This window comes from Anguilla rostrata, chromosome 7, assembly GCF_018555375.3.
Source record: "Anguilla rostrata isolate EN2019 chromosome 7, ASM1855537v3, whole genome shotgun sequence".
Taxonomy (NCBI): domain Eukaryota; kingdom Metazoa; phylum Chordata; class Actinopteri; order Anguilliformes; family Anguillidae; genus Anguilla; species Anguilla rostrata.
Genome location: NC_057939.1, coordinates 2536615 through 2553915, shown reverse-complemented (window position 1 = coordinate 2553915; position 17301 = coordinate 2536615). Strand labels below are relative to the sequence as shown.

The window sequence follows — 17301 nt, the reverse complement described above, 5'->3', positions numbered from 1 at the left end:
GGATGTTTTGAGCGGTCGACCTTTTAGGTCAAAGCTTGGATTCATTCCCTTTCTGCAGCGAGGGCACTGATCTTAATTACCGTCCGCGATCATACCGCCTCTAGTCCCCAGGACGCTCACGGAATGCGCGCGGCGATGGAAGCTCGTCGCGGTTTCTGCCGCGATGTTCGGGCGAAGTCTCGCTTCCGCAAGTCGACTGAGGGATTGTCGACACGTTTTGACGATAAATCTGCTCTCTTCGCCATCGTCGCTTTTCCGACGATGCTGGCGAGTCGGCCGCTCGGCCGGGTGACGGATGGCTGTGGCAGATTTCTCCCGCTAAATTCCTGTTCGTACCGGAATGAAGTCGTCGGGAGAAAACGGCCGGCCGTGGCCAGGGGAACATGGCCGTGAAGTCTCCGTTTGAAACCACGAAGGCTGTCGCGTGCAGGCGGGCTAGCGTGAAATTTGGGCGGTGGTTGGCGGAATGCGAACGTAGTTTCGATATAACTTGTTGGCAACTTATTTTAAGCACATAACGGCTTTGAAATTCATGATTGAGATAGTAAATAATAAATGTAATTTATCTTGTATAACAAAACGTGAAAAGCTCTCTTATGCTTATGTTTACCACAGACATTATTTTCTGCAGAAATCGAAATCCCTATGGGGGTAAAAAAATTTAAAAAAGGATTGGAAATCTGCCGATGCAAATTCACTGCAAACTATAGCGCTCTATTGCTTCCTGATGGCTCTCAGCATGTGAAGGCCCAACAGTTAAAATTTTAATTAAAACTCACTGAAAAGTAAATAAAATGGGGAAACCCTGCTGTGCCTCGGATCAGCTAAGCTAAATCAGTATAGATGGGTTTTAATGGGGCAGATTATCCAGAGCCAGTCATCTGCATATTAATTCAATAAGCTGCATCAAGTTGGGTTTCGACACGTCAGTCAGTAAAAGTTATTCGCCTCCGAATAGCGGTGCAGTGAGACATCGATGCATCAGCGCATCGCGATGCAAACGTCACGATACAGCCGCATCCATGTGACGTGTATGAACAGATACCAACTCGCGTCGCAAGTCATTTACATGGCAAACTTATTAAAAACACTTGTTAAATTGAAAAGTTATACCGTTTGTTATTTTAATGATCTCTTGAGTGTCGTGGGGTGGGGGGAATCTGTCAAATCTAACGATCGCATTCACATCGCAGCTGATCACATCATATTGTGGTTATAGCAATATGGTAAGATAACGATTAAATAACTAATCGAACGCTCGTCACTGTGTAGAGAATATTGTGAAATGTCCCACCCCTAGTTTTACCTGCCTTAGACAAGTAACATTTAGTGCTTCAGACCTTGTAGTGGGCTGTTAAATTTAAGAGGGGGGGGGGGTGTGGGTGTATGTGGTCCTCTCTCGCAGACTCCAGATGCTGGAGGCCTGGTCTGTTAAAGTTTGGGGGGGGGGGGGTTGTGTGTGTGGCCCTCTCTCCTGCAAGCTCCAGATGATAGAGGCCTGGTCTGTTAACTTTTGGGGGGGTTGTGTGTGTGGTCCTCTCTCGCAGACTCCAGATGATAGAGGCCTGGTCTGTTAAAGTTTGGGGGGGTTATGTGTGTGGCCCTCTCTCCTGCAGGCTCCAGATGCTGGAGGCCATCTGTAAGCACTGGGAGGGGCCCGTCAGCCTGGCGCTGTACCTGTCGGACGCGGAGGCGCAGCAGTTCCTGCGCTACGCCCAGGGCTCCGAGGTGCTGATGGGGCGGGGCAACGTGGGGTACCACATCGTCTACAAGGAGGGCCAGTTCTACCCCGTCAACCTGCTGCGCAACGTGGCCATGAAGCAGGTCAACACGCCCTACGTCTTCCTGTCCGACATCGACTTCCTGCCCATGTACGGGCTCTACGAGTACCTCAGGTGAGGGAGACTTCCTGTCCGACATCGACTTCCTGCCCATGTACGGGCTCTACGGGTACCTCAGGTGAGGGAGACAGGCTTCCTGTCCGACATTGACTTCCTGCCCATGTACGGGCTCTACGAGTACCTCAGGTGAGGGAGACAGGCTTCCTGTCCGTGTGTTTGTTGGGGTTGGGGTTGGGGTTGGGGGTGGGGGTGGGGGTGAGGGGTGTCGGTGGGGGGGGTGGGACTCTTCAGGCACCGGCAGGCATTGAGAGCCCTCCTGTGTATTGCGTTCTGAGCTGTGAGCTCTACGAGTACGTCAGGTGACGTCCACCTTATGGCAGTGTGTAGGAATCTGTTTTACTTGCTCTGATGGTCCTTTAGGAAGTCGGTGGTGCAGCTGGACATGGCCAACACTAAGAAGGCCCTGGTGGTGCCGGCCTTCGAGACCCTGCGCTACCGCCTGTCCTACCCCAAATCCAAGGCCGAGCTGCTGTCCCAGCTGGACATGGGAACGCTCTTCACCTTCAGGTAAGCACAGGTGACCCCCCCACTTTAACTCCACCTGGGTAGCATGACATTGCGAGATTAAGTAGTGGACTGGTGAACTCCATGCGGTGCATCTGTAGGTTCGACCTGCGCTGTTCTGCTGTAATACTGAACCTGCCCCAGGTCCTCATTAATCAGGGCCCCCTGAAACAACTGGCCCAGCTCTGCAAATGGCAAACGTACGGTTAATCAGCCAGGTTATATTAGAGTTACATTTTATTCCTGCGGCAAATCGCTTGTCAGCTTCTGCAGAAAAATCTCATCTGCGCGTTCGTCTGCAGTCATTCATGCCCTGTAATCCAATTGCTCGCGGAGAGTACGGGGATTGATGGAGACTTTACCTTACATTGCCTGTAATGGAAGAGAGCATTAAAAGCAAATGGGGCTTTCAGTGAGATTGTGTTCCTGTTAAATCTATGCCTGTGGCCCAGCTTACAGACCCCAGGCGACCGTGAAGCTCATCCTAGCGGCAGTTTGAGACATTGCATTGCAGGCATTTAGCCGACGCTCTTATCCAGAGCGATTTACACAGCTTTAACACAGCATTTACATTGCACCTATTTATACAGCTGCATATACACTGAATCATCCATTTATACAGCTGGATATACACTGAATCATCCATTTATACAGCTGGATATACACTGAAGCAATGCAGGTTCTTCAAGTACCTTGCTCAAGGGTACAATGGCAAGGTGTCCTACCCGGGAATCGAACCTGTGACCTTCAGGTTACAAGACCAGTTCCTTACCCATTATACTACACTGCCCCCCCCCCCCCCCCCCCCCCCGACTGGCCCCACTCTGGTTCAAACAGGTACCACGTGTGGACGAAGGGCCACGCCCCCACCAACTTCGCAAAATGGCGGACGGCCACCACGCCGTACCGGGTGCAGTGGGAGGCGGACTTCGAGCCCTACGTCATGGTGCGACGGGACAGTCCCGAGTACGACCGGCGCTTCGTCGGGTTCGGCTGGAACAAGGTGGCCCACGTGATGGAGCTGGACGCGCAGGTATGACCTGAATCCCTCCGTGATCACAGGCTAACGGGCTAAAGGACTAATGGACTAAAGGGCTAATGGACCAAAGGGCTAACGGGCTAAAGGACTAATGGCTAAAGGGCTAACGGGCTAAAGGACTAACGGGCTAAAGGGCTAACGGGCTAAAGGACTAAAGGGCTAACGGGCTAAACGGCTAACGGGCTAAAGGACTAACGGGCTAAAGGGCTAACGGGCTAAAGGACTAACGGGCTAAAAGACTAACAGGCTAAAGGACTAAAGGGCTAACGGGCTAACGGGCTAAAGGGCCAGAGGACTAACAGGCTAGCATGCTGCTCAGTTAGCCCTTCTATTCCCCAGTGTTCCGTATTCAGTATTTTTCATCCTCCCATGCAGATGAGGCTGCAGAATCAAACATTTACACAGTGCCTCCATAATTGAAACGGTGCTATAATCTCTCAGCGGTCTTATGTCCCCAGGGGCGATGCAAATTTAACGGACGCCCTGCTTAACTTTTCTCCAGGAAAAAAAAAAAAAAAGGAACCTTTCAAGATGATTCATTAGTATTCATTTCTTTTTTTTTGTTATCAAATTTCTTTTTATTGTATTTTTGCATGTACAATAAGTAAAGGACCTCAAGATATACAGCACTCATTTTTTAAACAAAATATTCCAGGCTTTGTATGGTAATACACTTTATGTTCTCCCTTTATTTCTTAAGGGGACACACTGGACCAATCCTGCGGTGTTTCCCTTTTTGCAGCCGTGGTTGCTTATAGTCCAGCTTTCACCCATTCTGTGTGCTGGGTTTATTTGCATCTTCCAGTAAAAGCCAAAAACTGAGCAAATTCAATTCAGCTCGTCGTTTAACATCACTGCTGCTGTTCTGGACGGCTGTTGTTTTTCATTTTGTGTGAATAATGCATTTTGGATGAGTCGATTCGATCTAAACCAGCTGAATATCAGGGCTGTATTTTCTGACTGACACACGGATATGGATTTTACAGGGATCGACAGGGAACGACTTTTTCTTTTTTTTTTGCTCTCTCGTCTCACTTTTCTGAAAATGAAATGTTTATGAAATGAAATGTATAGCCTGACTTTAAGAAGACAGTACAGTTATTAAAAAATAAATAAATACAACAGTGGCCAAACAGAGCCTCTGCTTCCTGGAAGGTTATGATTAATTATTTGACATATGGCATGAACTCCACACAGATTGTGGATTTTACAGTGTGTGTGTGTGCGTGTGTGTGTGTGTGTGTGTGTGTGCACTTGCAAGCATGTTTGCGTACTATATGTGAGAGACTGAAAGGCCGGTCACCAGGAAATCCTTGGTGTGTGGTCATATGCAGTCACAATGGCCAATATGATCCCCATGGCGATGCGTGTGATCATATGCAGTCACAATGGCCAATATGATCCCCATGGCGATGCGATTTTACCGGACATTTATTTGGCAGGAAGAAGAGGAAAATAAATCTGAGCAGAGCTTTGAGGAATCAAAGAACACACAAACCGCCAGGTCTCCTCAGGGCCTAACTACCATAAAACAACCTCTCCAACACCCAGGCTGTTAAAACTGCTTACCAGAGACGCACTAACACTGAGTGAAAGCAGTTGTGTTTCAGGCTTGGGTCAATAGCTCAAAGCAGGCAGCCAATCAGAAAGCAGGTCAAAGATTAATTTATCCAGAAGCTTACACCACTCAGCCCAGCCTTTTGACTCTTCACAAACTCCACTTCATTTCACTTACTGTAGGTGCTCTTATCAGCTCTTAAAGAGGCAGTACCACTTGAGCCAACGGTGTGCGAATTAGAAATGTGACAACATGTGGCTGCCAAAATGTGAAGATAGTTTATATTACTTGTAAATAACTTGTTTTAGAAATTTTTTATTAGTGGACATGGGAGGGGGTGGTGTGGTGTTTGAACTGGCAACAACATGCATTTAAAAAATTCACTTTGGCAGTTAAAGTATGCAGGGTATACCCAAATCAGCAGTGAAACCAGCTCTTCGGACAGCACACTGGGTGAGGGAAAAGATGAGTGAAACTAAGAAACGGTGGTAAATCTAGGTCCTTACTGTGTGTACAGAACTGCCTTTCCTTTGACATTCTCTCCCCCCCCTCTCTCTGGCGCAGGAGTATGAGTTTGTGGTGCTGCCCAACGCCTACATGATCCACATGCCGCACGCGCCCAGCTTCGACATCACCAAGTTCCGCTCCAACAAGCAGTACCGCGTGTGCCTGAGGACGCTGAAGGAGGAGTTCCAGCAGAACATGTCCCGCCGCTACGGCTTCGCCGCGCTCAAGTACATGACCGCCGAAAACAGCGGCTAGGCCCCGCCCCGCCCCGCGCCTCGCCCACTCAGGGGCTCCCGGCGCCCCCCGTCTCGGTCCCGGAGGAGTCGAGCGCTAGGTGCGTGTGTGGGGTGGCTAAGGGGGCCTGTACAAGAGGAACGAGGAACATTCTGGAACTCTCAGTACCCAACGAAACTCCCCCTAATGGATGCAACAGAATCCCTTTGCTGACTTTGCTGCCAACTTCGCTTTTCGTTTTGAGCGAAGAGGAAAGATTTAGGAGGGGAGGAGTGGGGAGGTACTGCCATAAACCCTTTGAAGAGAAGGTTTTCTGGAATGTTTTTCATCCCAAAATTTAGTGTTCTGGAACTCCATCACTTTCAGTTGTCAGTCGTGATTGTGACATCAGCGTCAGAATGTCCAGTTAAGAACATTCTAAATCACATGTTTGTGATGTCACACCTCAGAGGGTTAATGAGATGTAAACGGTGGTGTGGCAGGGGAGGGTCAGATGTGTGTGTGTGTGTGTGTGTGTGTGCGTGTGGACGGTGACGGACAGCGGTGAGCCGTAAGAGGGTGTGTGTTCACTCGCTCATGCGATCGTTCGGTCCTGTGAGGGCTGGAATCTCCCTGCCAACCTCCCGGCGTTCTCCAGATATACAGACTGAGTGCATCGGAAAGGAAATGTTTGTCCAAGCCGGCAAGCCTGCCGGTACAGCACACCGATGGCAAGAAATCGATGCCTCTCCTTTTCCTGGAAAGGCAGCCTCCATCGTCCTTAACCACCTTAAAGCCGAGCGATGCTCTGTGCTGCTGGTTTTTATTTTCATTGAACGTTGTACATGCTCCTGACAACACAGAGCCGCTCCACTGAGCCGGAGAGCTTCAGGCCCTGGAGGGAAGATGTACTGCAGTGTAAAAACAGCTTCATCTTGGGCCTGTTTTCCTTTTCCCCACCGATGAAGCGCTCTCTGCGACGCCCTCCAATGGCATCGCTGCATGCGCGATGTGCCGGGGGGGTGCGGATTCTTCAAGGTTTTATTGCGTTTAATAAAATCGGAGCGGCCTGGCTGGATGATGATCTGGGTAACAGAATTCCCAGGGTTCCACTGTAAAAAAATAAAAATAATAATAATAAAATTCAAATATTTTTTTGGCATACAAAGAGGAAATGTTATTTAAAGAATACCAGAAAGGAGAAATTGCTTGTGGTAAAAAAAAAAAAACATCCTGTGGGCTTTTGATATTTGGACGGCAAACGCTGACTTTTCTTCATAAACAGTGGCAGACGTGTTCAGAATAATTCCACAGGCCCACAGCTCACCAAGCGTCCACAACGGAAACTTCTGTACTTTTATAGCGAAAGTGGAAAAAAAAGCTTATTTCGTGGGTGTTTGTGCATTGTGCTTTTAAGGGGGACGGGTCGCCGAGGTTTGCTGTAAAGCACGTCGAAACGTTGGCTGGGTCGGCGGCGTGGAACACGGTGGCCTGTCCTGGCCGCCGTTTCGGACGCGAGCGGCGAACAGGACCGTCGGCACACTGTGTCCCGAGGAGGTGGGCACGCGAAAGTGCGGATGAACTCTCAGAAGCACCGGAACGCTCCGCTGGTTCTGCGGTCAGGCGTTGGGTGCAGAGCGGTTGGGTGTTTCCGCGGCAACCTGTGGCCCAGTGATGCAGCACTTTTCCAGGTCTTACTATCCCCTGTCACCAGCTGCTCAACCTCTGCAGAATTCCTATTGTGTCAGTGGAATTCAAGTTTCACCCACAGGGACACAAAAAAAAAGAAAAAAAGTGATATGAATTATTTTTTATTTGTATTCAGTGGTTTAAAATATTGGAATGTGTTTACGGTTTTCATGTCTGAAATAAGCCAGTGTGCAGCTAAAAAATAAAATAAAATAAAAATTTAAAAAATGCACTACCTGCACTACCCACAAACTCCTGGGGCAGGAGAGGGAAGACTGGCCGGACAGAATCTCTCAAAAACTGAAAATGTATGAATGTGCTCTTCGGCATCAGAACTACAGGATCACTGGAGATCCACTGGGCTACATTATGTGGATATTCTGGAAGTGGGTACAGAATTAGACAAGCCTGTCTGAGTACTGTGAAGATCAGTGGCTGTATGGTGTTACTGTTCAGCTGGGATTCCTGTTACTGCTCAGCTCATCAAATTGGGTTGGAGCTGGAAACTGAATGTGAAATTAATATCTGCATCAGCTTTGTGGCGGGATTAGAGGGCAACTCAAGGTTGTTGGTTTTTTTTTTCAAATCCCAGGCAGCTCCCCCTCTCTTCTCAGTTTTGAATGTCAGACGGGGGGGGGGGGTGAAGCTCCTCTGCTTGTTGGCTGAAATGGCCAAGCTTGCACTAGTGACCCCACTTTCAGCTCCTATCTGTGTGAAGACCTGACAAAGATAGTAGCGGGCCATGGTGTGTGTGTGTGTGTGCATATGCGTGTGAGTGTGTGTACATGCACATGTATATAATGTGTAGGGGGACGTGGATGTCTGTATGCAGTAAGTGATGAAGACACGTGGTTGTGTCTGTCTCTGTTTAAGACAGTGCTGATGGTCAAGCGGCTGCCTAATAAAACAAAATGAAGAGGCTTGTGGATATTTTTATTTAATTTCATTTTTCATATCAATACCCAACCAGAAGCAATTTAATTGGTTTAGATTCCAACAGAAATATCAATCATGTTGGAAGAAGTCTAGACTTTGAACTGGACAGATGCAGGTTCGGCCTGCTCTGAGAAGCGACCTGTGTTTTCTAGTGTGTGTGTGTGTGTGTAGCTCTCTGAACTGTGTGAACCATCCTCAGTCATTACTGTGCTTTGATGACAGGTTGTAAAGGCTCCAGTTATTGGAAATAAGCATTCAGTGAAGGCCCTTTGAGCTGTACAGCTGAGGCGAAGGCGTTACACACCAGCTGAAAACACGGCATACTGTGGCTCCAAACACACACACACACACACACACCCAACACACACACAGCCCACACACATCGCTCCGGTGTCCTGCTGTGTGTGTGTCCCGCTCCAGGGCGGGGTTGTAGAGGTACACGCTGATTTAACGAGATCGCAGCCTTATTGGAAACCCCGTTCACCACGAGACAGTAAAAACTGCAGAGAGACGCTCATGCTGCTATTAATTCCCTCTTAGAGGCCTTTCTGCCAAATGAAAGATCCCTGCTTTTACTGTCTCTCCCCACCTGGGACTCGGCTGGGTGGCTGGCTTTAATGGCAGAGCATGAACGGTCCTGTGTGCCCTTTGGTAGGAAAAATTATACCAGAGAGAGAGACACACACACACACAGACAGACAGAGAGAGGGAGCGACAGCAAGAGAGAGACAGAGAGATAAAGGGAGAGAGAGAAAGAGAGAGAGGGACAGAGAGTCTCAGATACAGACACAGACTCAGTCCCTTTCTGTCATACAGTGGTTTTAAGTGTACTGCACAATCGTGGATTACACTCAGATGTGTTGACCGACCCCGATTCATGTTAATTTGTGCAGCCCAGTCTAAATTAGCATTGCAGCTAGGCCGCGGCCTGGTCCCTTACCGCTCATTCAGAGATCTATTTAAAACGGAGTTGATCATAAATTCTGTGGAGTTCAGCTGTAATTTCATGTGAGCCCCCCCCCAACAATTCATGCAAAGGATTCCGATTGGAATTCAATGGCAATTATCACAGCCAATTAGATGGCAGTTAGCCAGCTCTAAATGGAGAGAGCTGCTCGGAAGCCAATACACACACACACACACACACACTCATGCATTCTGCTGCACAAAACGGCACAGCCAATCGCGAGCTTAGCTCGGTCGCTAATACGGAACGAGCAGTTCACGATCTGCGCGTTCCTCTTGTTCTGACGCCACGCGCAGCAGATCAACGTGACGGGTCAGAGACCTGCGCCCCCTAGTGGCGAAGGAGACGCACCGCATCACTCCGGCCGTTTAGCCAAATCATAACAATTTAATGCTGTGTTAAGTTTTACGAGATGAGAGGATGCTAAAAGCAAACAATTAGCGGCGATGACCAGCGATGGCTGGGCGTACATTGTTCCGTGCAGTTGATCCGGAGGTTCTGAGCGCCGCTCTCCCCCTTCACCCCACTCGTCTCCTACTTGCGCAGACTAATTAATCCTGATTGCGCAGCTGTCACTGTTAAATTCTAAAACGGTGTTTATCTACGAGACGAGGTCCTCGGTCTCAGAGAGAGCTTGGCATGGTTCCCTGGCAACAGAGGGCCTTTAGTGCATGCACAGTCAATCACATGATCAATGATGGGCCGTCACATGATCAGTGATGGGCCGTCACATGATCAACGATGGGCGTCCATGATCAGACGTTGATCTGATGGGCCATGACCCGTGGCCATGGCATGTTTCGTCGTTGGCTTTGTTATTGGTTTTGCATGCGCTGAAAGGTTTTGCACATGCTAAAGTGCTTGGAGTATCAGGCCCAGAGTGTATTATTTTCTGTAATCCCTTCTGTAAAAGTGGGGGTTTTTAAAAAATAAATTGTGTCACCCTAACCTCATTACATCATAATGGAAGTATTCATCGCTCTAACCGGACCACAGTCACTCGTCCAAGAGGGAGATCGTTATGTTGCTAATCATAGCACTAATGTTTATCATTTGTTTCTTCGCATTGTTAGTCAGTGATGTAGAACCATTTCATTATGACTGTAATCAGACCCAGTGTGACCTTTCTATCATGCAAAAAAAAGTCATTTCCTTTGCATATGCAAGCTTCATTTTGCATATTCATGTCCATTTATAAATGGTATGTAAAAGGTCATCTAATCCTGGCTCTAGTTTGTTCTTGATCGATGCTGTGCTTCTGCTTTTTTTTCTGATTTTTGGGAAGTCTTCTTGCATGAATAACTGAAAAGTTCTCGGAATTTAATTTGATAGCTTTTTGTAGATTATAGAAAATGGAGGACAAAGAGAGTCTGCTTTCTCAGCCCGGAAGCATCACATCTGAACTGGGCTCCCTCTGCTTTTTAAACAGTTCTTGTCTATTTATTCTGTGATGCCTAGAACTGGATGCCTTCCCTCAGCTGTTCTGGTCCATATGTAGAGCTTTAATTGCAGAGGCATATACTGTATATACACCATATTAATACACCAATTAATTTCCAAGATGGATCCTATTGAAATACCACCACCCCCTCCCCCCCGAAATGGTTTTCTACACCCCAGGTTTTGTGTTGTTAGAACTACTTTGCTCCTAGCATCCTTATCAGTGTTAATTATGTAATTAAGGCAGAGCAGAGATCCCAACACCAGCCACTGAAAGACTGTTTTCCAGTCCCCCCCCCCCGGGGGCAGGAGTCTATCCCAGAATGCATTGGGCATGAAGCGGGAGCACACCCTGGAGAGGTAGCAAAGCCATCGCAGGGCACGCACACCATTCGCTCACACACTCATACCTAGGGGCAATTTAGAGTTTCCAATTAGCCTGACCTGCATGTACTTTTGACTGTGAGGAAACCGGAGTACCTGGAGGAAACCCACGTGGAGAGCATGCAAACTCCACACAGAAAGGCTCCTGCTCAGGAATCGAACCCGGGACCTTCTTGCTGTGAGGCAGAGAGGTGACATCGCTATTCACCGAGCCACTGTGGCACCCCCAGTAGCATTCACACCCACATATCTCAGGTTTGATGACAAGTCGCTTGTGTAGGACTTTATTGAACAATTTTCACAAGCAGGATATATTTGAGAATGATTTATCAGAGGTAAACTGTTCACACCGTCTTATGTCACTTATTGCAGTAATAATCCCGAAGTATATGGCCCTTAATATTCGGTGCTCTCTGAATATTATTAAGGGTGTAATAAAACACCTGTTTTATTCCACACATCCCTTCTCAAGAATTCATGCTATCCATCATTTTTCTTTCTTTCGTTTCTAAGATAACAAACCTCTGCTGGTACCAGTTTTGCTTTGAGCACCAGGATGATAATTTCCGTGTTTATGCTTATGTTTTTTAATGCTTGGAAATAATAGATGCTGGAGGCAAAGCGAGCGGAAGGCTTTATTCATAATTTTGTCAAAGATACTGACCGCAGTTATTCTGTCATCCAGCGTATACAGTACAGTAAAGCTGTGATGCGTGAAGTGCGAGCCAATGCTATTGGCTCCCTGAATAAAGATGAGCTAAGGCTGGATAAGATGCACAACTCAGGTGAGCTAAATTATATGCTCAAAATAAAAGGGAAAATGATGTTCTGTCATGCAAGCACAATGCAGTAGGCTCAGTGATAAGTTATCCTTGGGAAGGGAGGGTACACAAATTACTGAAAACAGAGGTGGCGATAACTTTGACACCTACATATACTGTATAATATAACGACATTTAGATCTAACATGAGCTGGACAGAAACGGGTTGTAAAAAAAATGAATGGAAACAACACATGAGAATGAGATTTAGTAACTCCAAAGTTTACGTCCGTCGCACACATTTACAAGGGCAAGTCGTATTACTGTGAATGGGAATTAGCAGTGCACAGAAAAGCCCTGAAATTGGGGGCTGTATAAAAACCTGCTGAAATTTCCACACGGTGAAACAAAAATGTATGAAAATACCCTTCCAAAAAAAAAAAAAAAAAACTGAGAATCTGTACTTTTACCAATGGCTTGGATTACAAATCTGTAATTGTGGAATACGAAGCCAAATAAAAAATGATATATCCCAAACGCTATGAAGCTTCCTGTGTTTAGGGCCCATCTCCAAAAGGAGGACAAAATGAGTTCCTATTTGTCAAATGCGTCGAGTACATGGGAGATATATTTAAGAGGAGTCCTTCATTTGAGAATACATTGAAAACCATTTCCTCATTCATCTCCTGGGGATGTAATGTTTTCATATAATATGCCCATTTACATTCCTCTCTGAATAGCAGACTTTCTACACCCCCTCTCTCCTGTATCGCTTGATCTGTCCCAAACACCAAGAAGGATAAATCTGAGACCATGTTATCTGAAAGAGAAATGGCTTTCAATAGATGATTTTCATCATTGCATCTTACAGCACTCTGGTGTTCAATAATGCCAGTTTTAACTGGCTTTCTGGTTTTTCCAACATATTGGAGACCACAGCTACATTGCAACAGATAAATAACTTTTTTTTGAGTTGCAAGTGACAAAGTCATTTATTTTATATTCTCTCTCAGTCACAGTACTTATGAAACCATATACTTTTTATTTGATTTTTTAAAAAGCATCAGGTCAGCCTCTGGCATCAGCAGGCATGTGAGACTGCACGCACTGCATAATCCTGGATATTCTCTGATCTGTAATGAGAAAAATGTGGATTCTGAAATGTTTGCACCCAACAGATCAGTGGAAAATACACACCAATGCCTTTCGATTATACCGCCAGTCTCTCCATCTGATACTAATTACACAGCCATGGCTGTATAATCAATATTCATTTAAGACTTTTAATCCCGTTGTTCTCAGACTTTCAAGTTTCTGTAATCTGCTGTGGCCAATGATTCTATTTGAAATGGTTTAATTTTTTTAATTGAAATTTAATTGATGGATTAGACCTGCAGCTAAAATAAAGTCCTTAAGGCCGGAAGCGTGGATACCAGCTATTTGAAACTGAACCAGTCCCCTCCCCAGACAGAAAATGAAAAGGAAACCCGAACCTGCACTGTGTTAAAATATTGTCTGGCACAAATTATGCAGAACGCTTTTTTGTCTGATAACTTTAATTGATAAATAGATTGGCAGTAATAAAAGCAATGCACCACGGGGCCCCAGGACCGAGTTTGGGAAACACCTGCTCTACACACATAAATGCCTCTCGATAATTCTCTTAATTACTGCCTCTCTCTCTTTCTCAAACTATGTAATTGGGATTAAACAACAAAATTGTGAAATGTTAATATGCATTTAAATTATGTCTAATCTGATTTATTACCAATAATCACTTGCACTGCGGTGATTTTGACGGTGTAGTGCAATTCACATGAAATCTCAGTGACTAGAGCCCTCTAGTGTCTAGAATCTGTATTGTCTTCATTGTGCCCATTCCATTCTAGAAAATAAACCGTTTAGTACAGGTCCTATTGATCGTTGTAATCTGGCTGACATGATGCTGGTCACATAATTCAAATCAACACCTCTACAGGGCATAACGGTATTTTCAAATATACACGTTTACAAAAATACATTAAAAAAAAAACTTCTTACTGTATATTATTATATTACCTCGCCCATTGCCACCTCATGAATAGTTTGAAATATAAAACCGCTCGAAGTAAAGACTTACAGAACAAACATTACAACACTATAATTTTTTTGACTGTACAATCATGCTCTCCACCCTAGATGCAAGGACTGATCTTCGTTAGCTGGGCTGCTGTCCATGGTGCTGAACGGACAGCCAATATATGGCCATGCTTCTCCCTTCTGCGTAGCGCTAAATAAACAAACAGACAGAACCTGTACACAGAGTAGAATGGCTTGCTGACATACACTCCTGTTTTACTACCTCCTTTAATGAAGTCACAGCAATTCTCCCATTTCAACCAATTATTGTTTTTTTCTTCTTCTCCCCGACACGGCAGTGAAAGAACTTTCAGGCACTTTGGCTGCCATTGTAGAAACATAACGTTTGCACACACAGTATTTGTAGCACAGGTGACGAGAGAGAGAGCGCTAGAATATGATATAATAGTATAGTGAAATGCTCCCACACACAGTCTCCTTCTAAGTCTTGTGAACATTTCTTTGCGCTATTAATAACACTGTGAAAAAAAAAAAAATATATATATATATATATATATATATATATAAACTGCCGAGCTCACAGATATGCTCCCGGGCAGCTCCCCTGACAGTGGCTCCATGAGGTTCTCAATGAGGGCATTAAGAGATTAAACTTTTGGGACACATGATGCGATGGTATAAACTCGATCAGAGACCTGCGTCGAGACGCGTCTCTTACATGTGCCTTTGTCAGTTACATAAAAGCATTGCTCCCCCGTCCCCGGTAAGCCTCACTGCTGCAGCTGGATGAAATGTGCTCGAAATCTTTATGGGTTGTAAAACTCGGGACGATGCCCCCAAAGACAATGCCACCAATGCTTCAGAGCCTTCCCGAACTTCAGAAGTGTTCTAAGCCCTGTTTTTGTGTTAAAGGTCAAATTAATAATCCTCATTTTTAAGAATAGGATAACATTAATAGGATAATAACCTAACAGTAAATGACCTTTACAAAGGCTTATTAAAATGTACACAGTATAATTTGATGTACAGCCACAGTTAAACTACATGTGCACCATATCGCCACAAGAGGGTGATGTAGGTTCGTGATCAAGAAAACAGTCACTTCACAGTTCCGCTGAAGAAGATTGTGCTGCTCGTAGAATCACTGAATTCAAGAGTTCTAACATTGTTATATCATACTGAATGCAAGTTCTCTTTAGCAAACATAACAGACAAAGCAAGTTTGCTGTTAAATCGGTATTTCTGAATCAGAGTTTTGAAGGGGTATGATTTACCCCCACTCTACGCATGACTGGATATAGGAAAAATGTATTTAAGTTAATTGTATTAATTTAACTGAAATGTCATAAGAATCTGGATCCATACTGTGATAAAACAAAACTAAATTATTTTGGTAAGTGGTTATGACAACATATTCAGTCACAGCCTCTGACAATATCAAATATTTGACAATTACACTGGTCTTGGGCACTTTCAGTTCACAGTCTCTGGATCACATTCGTCAAACAGTAAATGCATTTAAGTAGCTTAGAGCACATGTCCACAAGAGTAGCAGTGCTGCAGGGGAAGGGATTGATAATCCATAAACCCAAAAAGCTAATGCACAATCAATCAATAATTTAATACATGCAACTCAAAGTTAATGTCTTCCCCCATCAGTTGAGAGCAGCTGTTTTTCAAACCCCTTGTGAGAGAGCAGTGATGGAGGGCCCGGCCTCTTCCTGGGAGGGGAGGGGAGGGGAGGGGCGGGGGCACGGGGGGGGGGGGGGGTGTTGTGAAATGAAGCAAAGCCAGATTGCTATCGATTCCAATCTGTCATTTCTCCTCACAAGCCAGTGATGGATGAAAGGCAGCGCGTGGATCCATCTGGATCGCTCATATTGTCGATTTTTTTATGCCGCCCATCTGCGCCCCTAATCCTCCACAAGTGTGATACTGAAGCGGAGAATCCGATTCACAGATCCAGGGGGCCGACGTCATTAGCACCCGATTCCCTGCGATCTGCCTCCCGTGCTCTACACTGGCCTACTTGTGGTGGCCGTGGTTTCATTCGGAGATCTATGTATGTACAGAGTACTGGAAATGACCGTTTTTAATTGGCTGAGCCCTAATAGACTTTTTAAAATTATTTTTAGAAGCATACTAAAGAGAAAGTGGTGTGAGATATAAACCTGGGCTCTCTTACCATGTTCAGCTGATCATCATCAATACGATAGTTGGCTACATAACTTGTCGTCTGTCAACAATATTGACTTTCAATCTCATATAGCATCTGGAAAACATTCACTGGTCTGGGTACGGGAATCGATTTTGGTGGCAGCAGCAGCTGGCTGAGTCAGTTTATCGTTTCATGCACCAAGCCTGGAACCCCCCTACTCGTCCGCCTGGAACCCCCCCCCCCCCCCCCCCCCGGGTCTTGGAAAGACTTTGCATCTTTAAAAATCTGTGTTTACAGTGAAACTGCAGGTGGAGTGGTCCTCAGCGGCTCTTCTCCAGGGGAAGAGCAGACTGCAGCAGCGGCTCTTCTCCAGGGGAAGAGCAGACTGCGGCAGCAGGTTGTACACAGGGACATGGCCCCCGCAGAGGAACGTCCTGCTCTCCAGTGACCAGCGGGCCACATGCCCCCTCTGGACCACTCTGGGGTGATTTATTACTGGTGTATATCAGTTGAGCATATTCTTCCAAATGTCCTTTTAAAATAGCAAATCACAAAGGATTTCTGATAAATATTGCAAATCTAGTGCCCTGTTTCATAGTGGGGAGTGTAACCCCATGGATAGGTGAAATGCTATATCTCCAGACATTAGTCAAGCTAGAGTGTGAATTGATGCTGATATTTTTTAAATTGGTAAATAAATTACTTCTTTGCCATGATATTCCGTTTACTGCTGTAAGACTAATCTTACCCATTATATATTCATGACTTCAAAAGACGGAAGTGGAGAGCCCATACTTCACTTCGCCTACTTTAATTTTAAGCAGTATTGCTTTAAGCTCTTCATCTTTTTTTGAGCGAGTGCATATTTTATAGTATTTATGGGTTGATGAATGCAGGTTGGTGTGTGTTTGGATGGGCTTCCACACTGAAAAAAAATAATTTGGGAAGCATCATTGTACAGGAGACAGAATTTGGCTCCTGTCCCTTGCTTAGGATTAGCAGGGAGACTCTCCACGGAGTTGGTTGTGCTGGACAAGTGCATCACATGGCTCCAGCCAGAACCAAAAGAAATCTAATAAACTGGAAACCTTGTTGGGCTGTTGTTTCAAACACAGGGAATGATTGTAAAGCTCCAAGGTGAAGATTCCAAAATAAATACAGCTAG

The 17301-nt window shown here is 45.6% G+C and overlaps 1 protein-coding gene across 2 annotated transcripts in view; it reads left to right on the top strand.

The window, feature by feature from the left end:
* LOC135258768 (xylosyl- and glucuronyltransferase LARGE1-like) overlaps window positions 1–8331 on the top strand; it is an 82100-nt gene extending 73769 nt beyond the window's left edge. For both annotated transcript variants that reach the window (XM_064342328.1, XM_064342327.1), the window contains exons 12-15: window positions 1617–1895; window positions 2262–2408; window positions 3243–3438; window positions 5567–8331. In XM_064342328.1, coding sequence (XP_064198398.1) covers window positions 1617–1895; window positions 2262–2408; window positions 3243–3438; window positions 5567–5764 — 820 coding nt within the window. In that variant the 3' untranslated portion in view covers window positions 5765–8331. The remainder of the gene's footprint in view (window positions 1–1616; window positions 1896–2261; window positions 2409–3242; window positions 3439–5566) is intronic.
* The last annotated feature ends 8970 nt before the right edge of the window (window positions 8332–17301 follow it).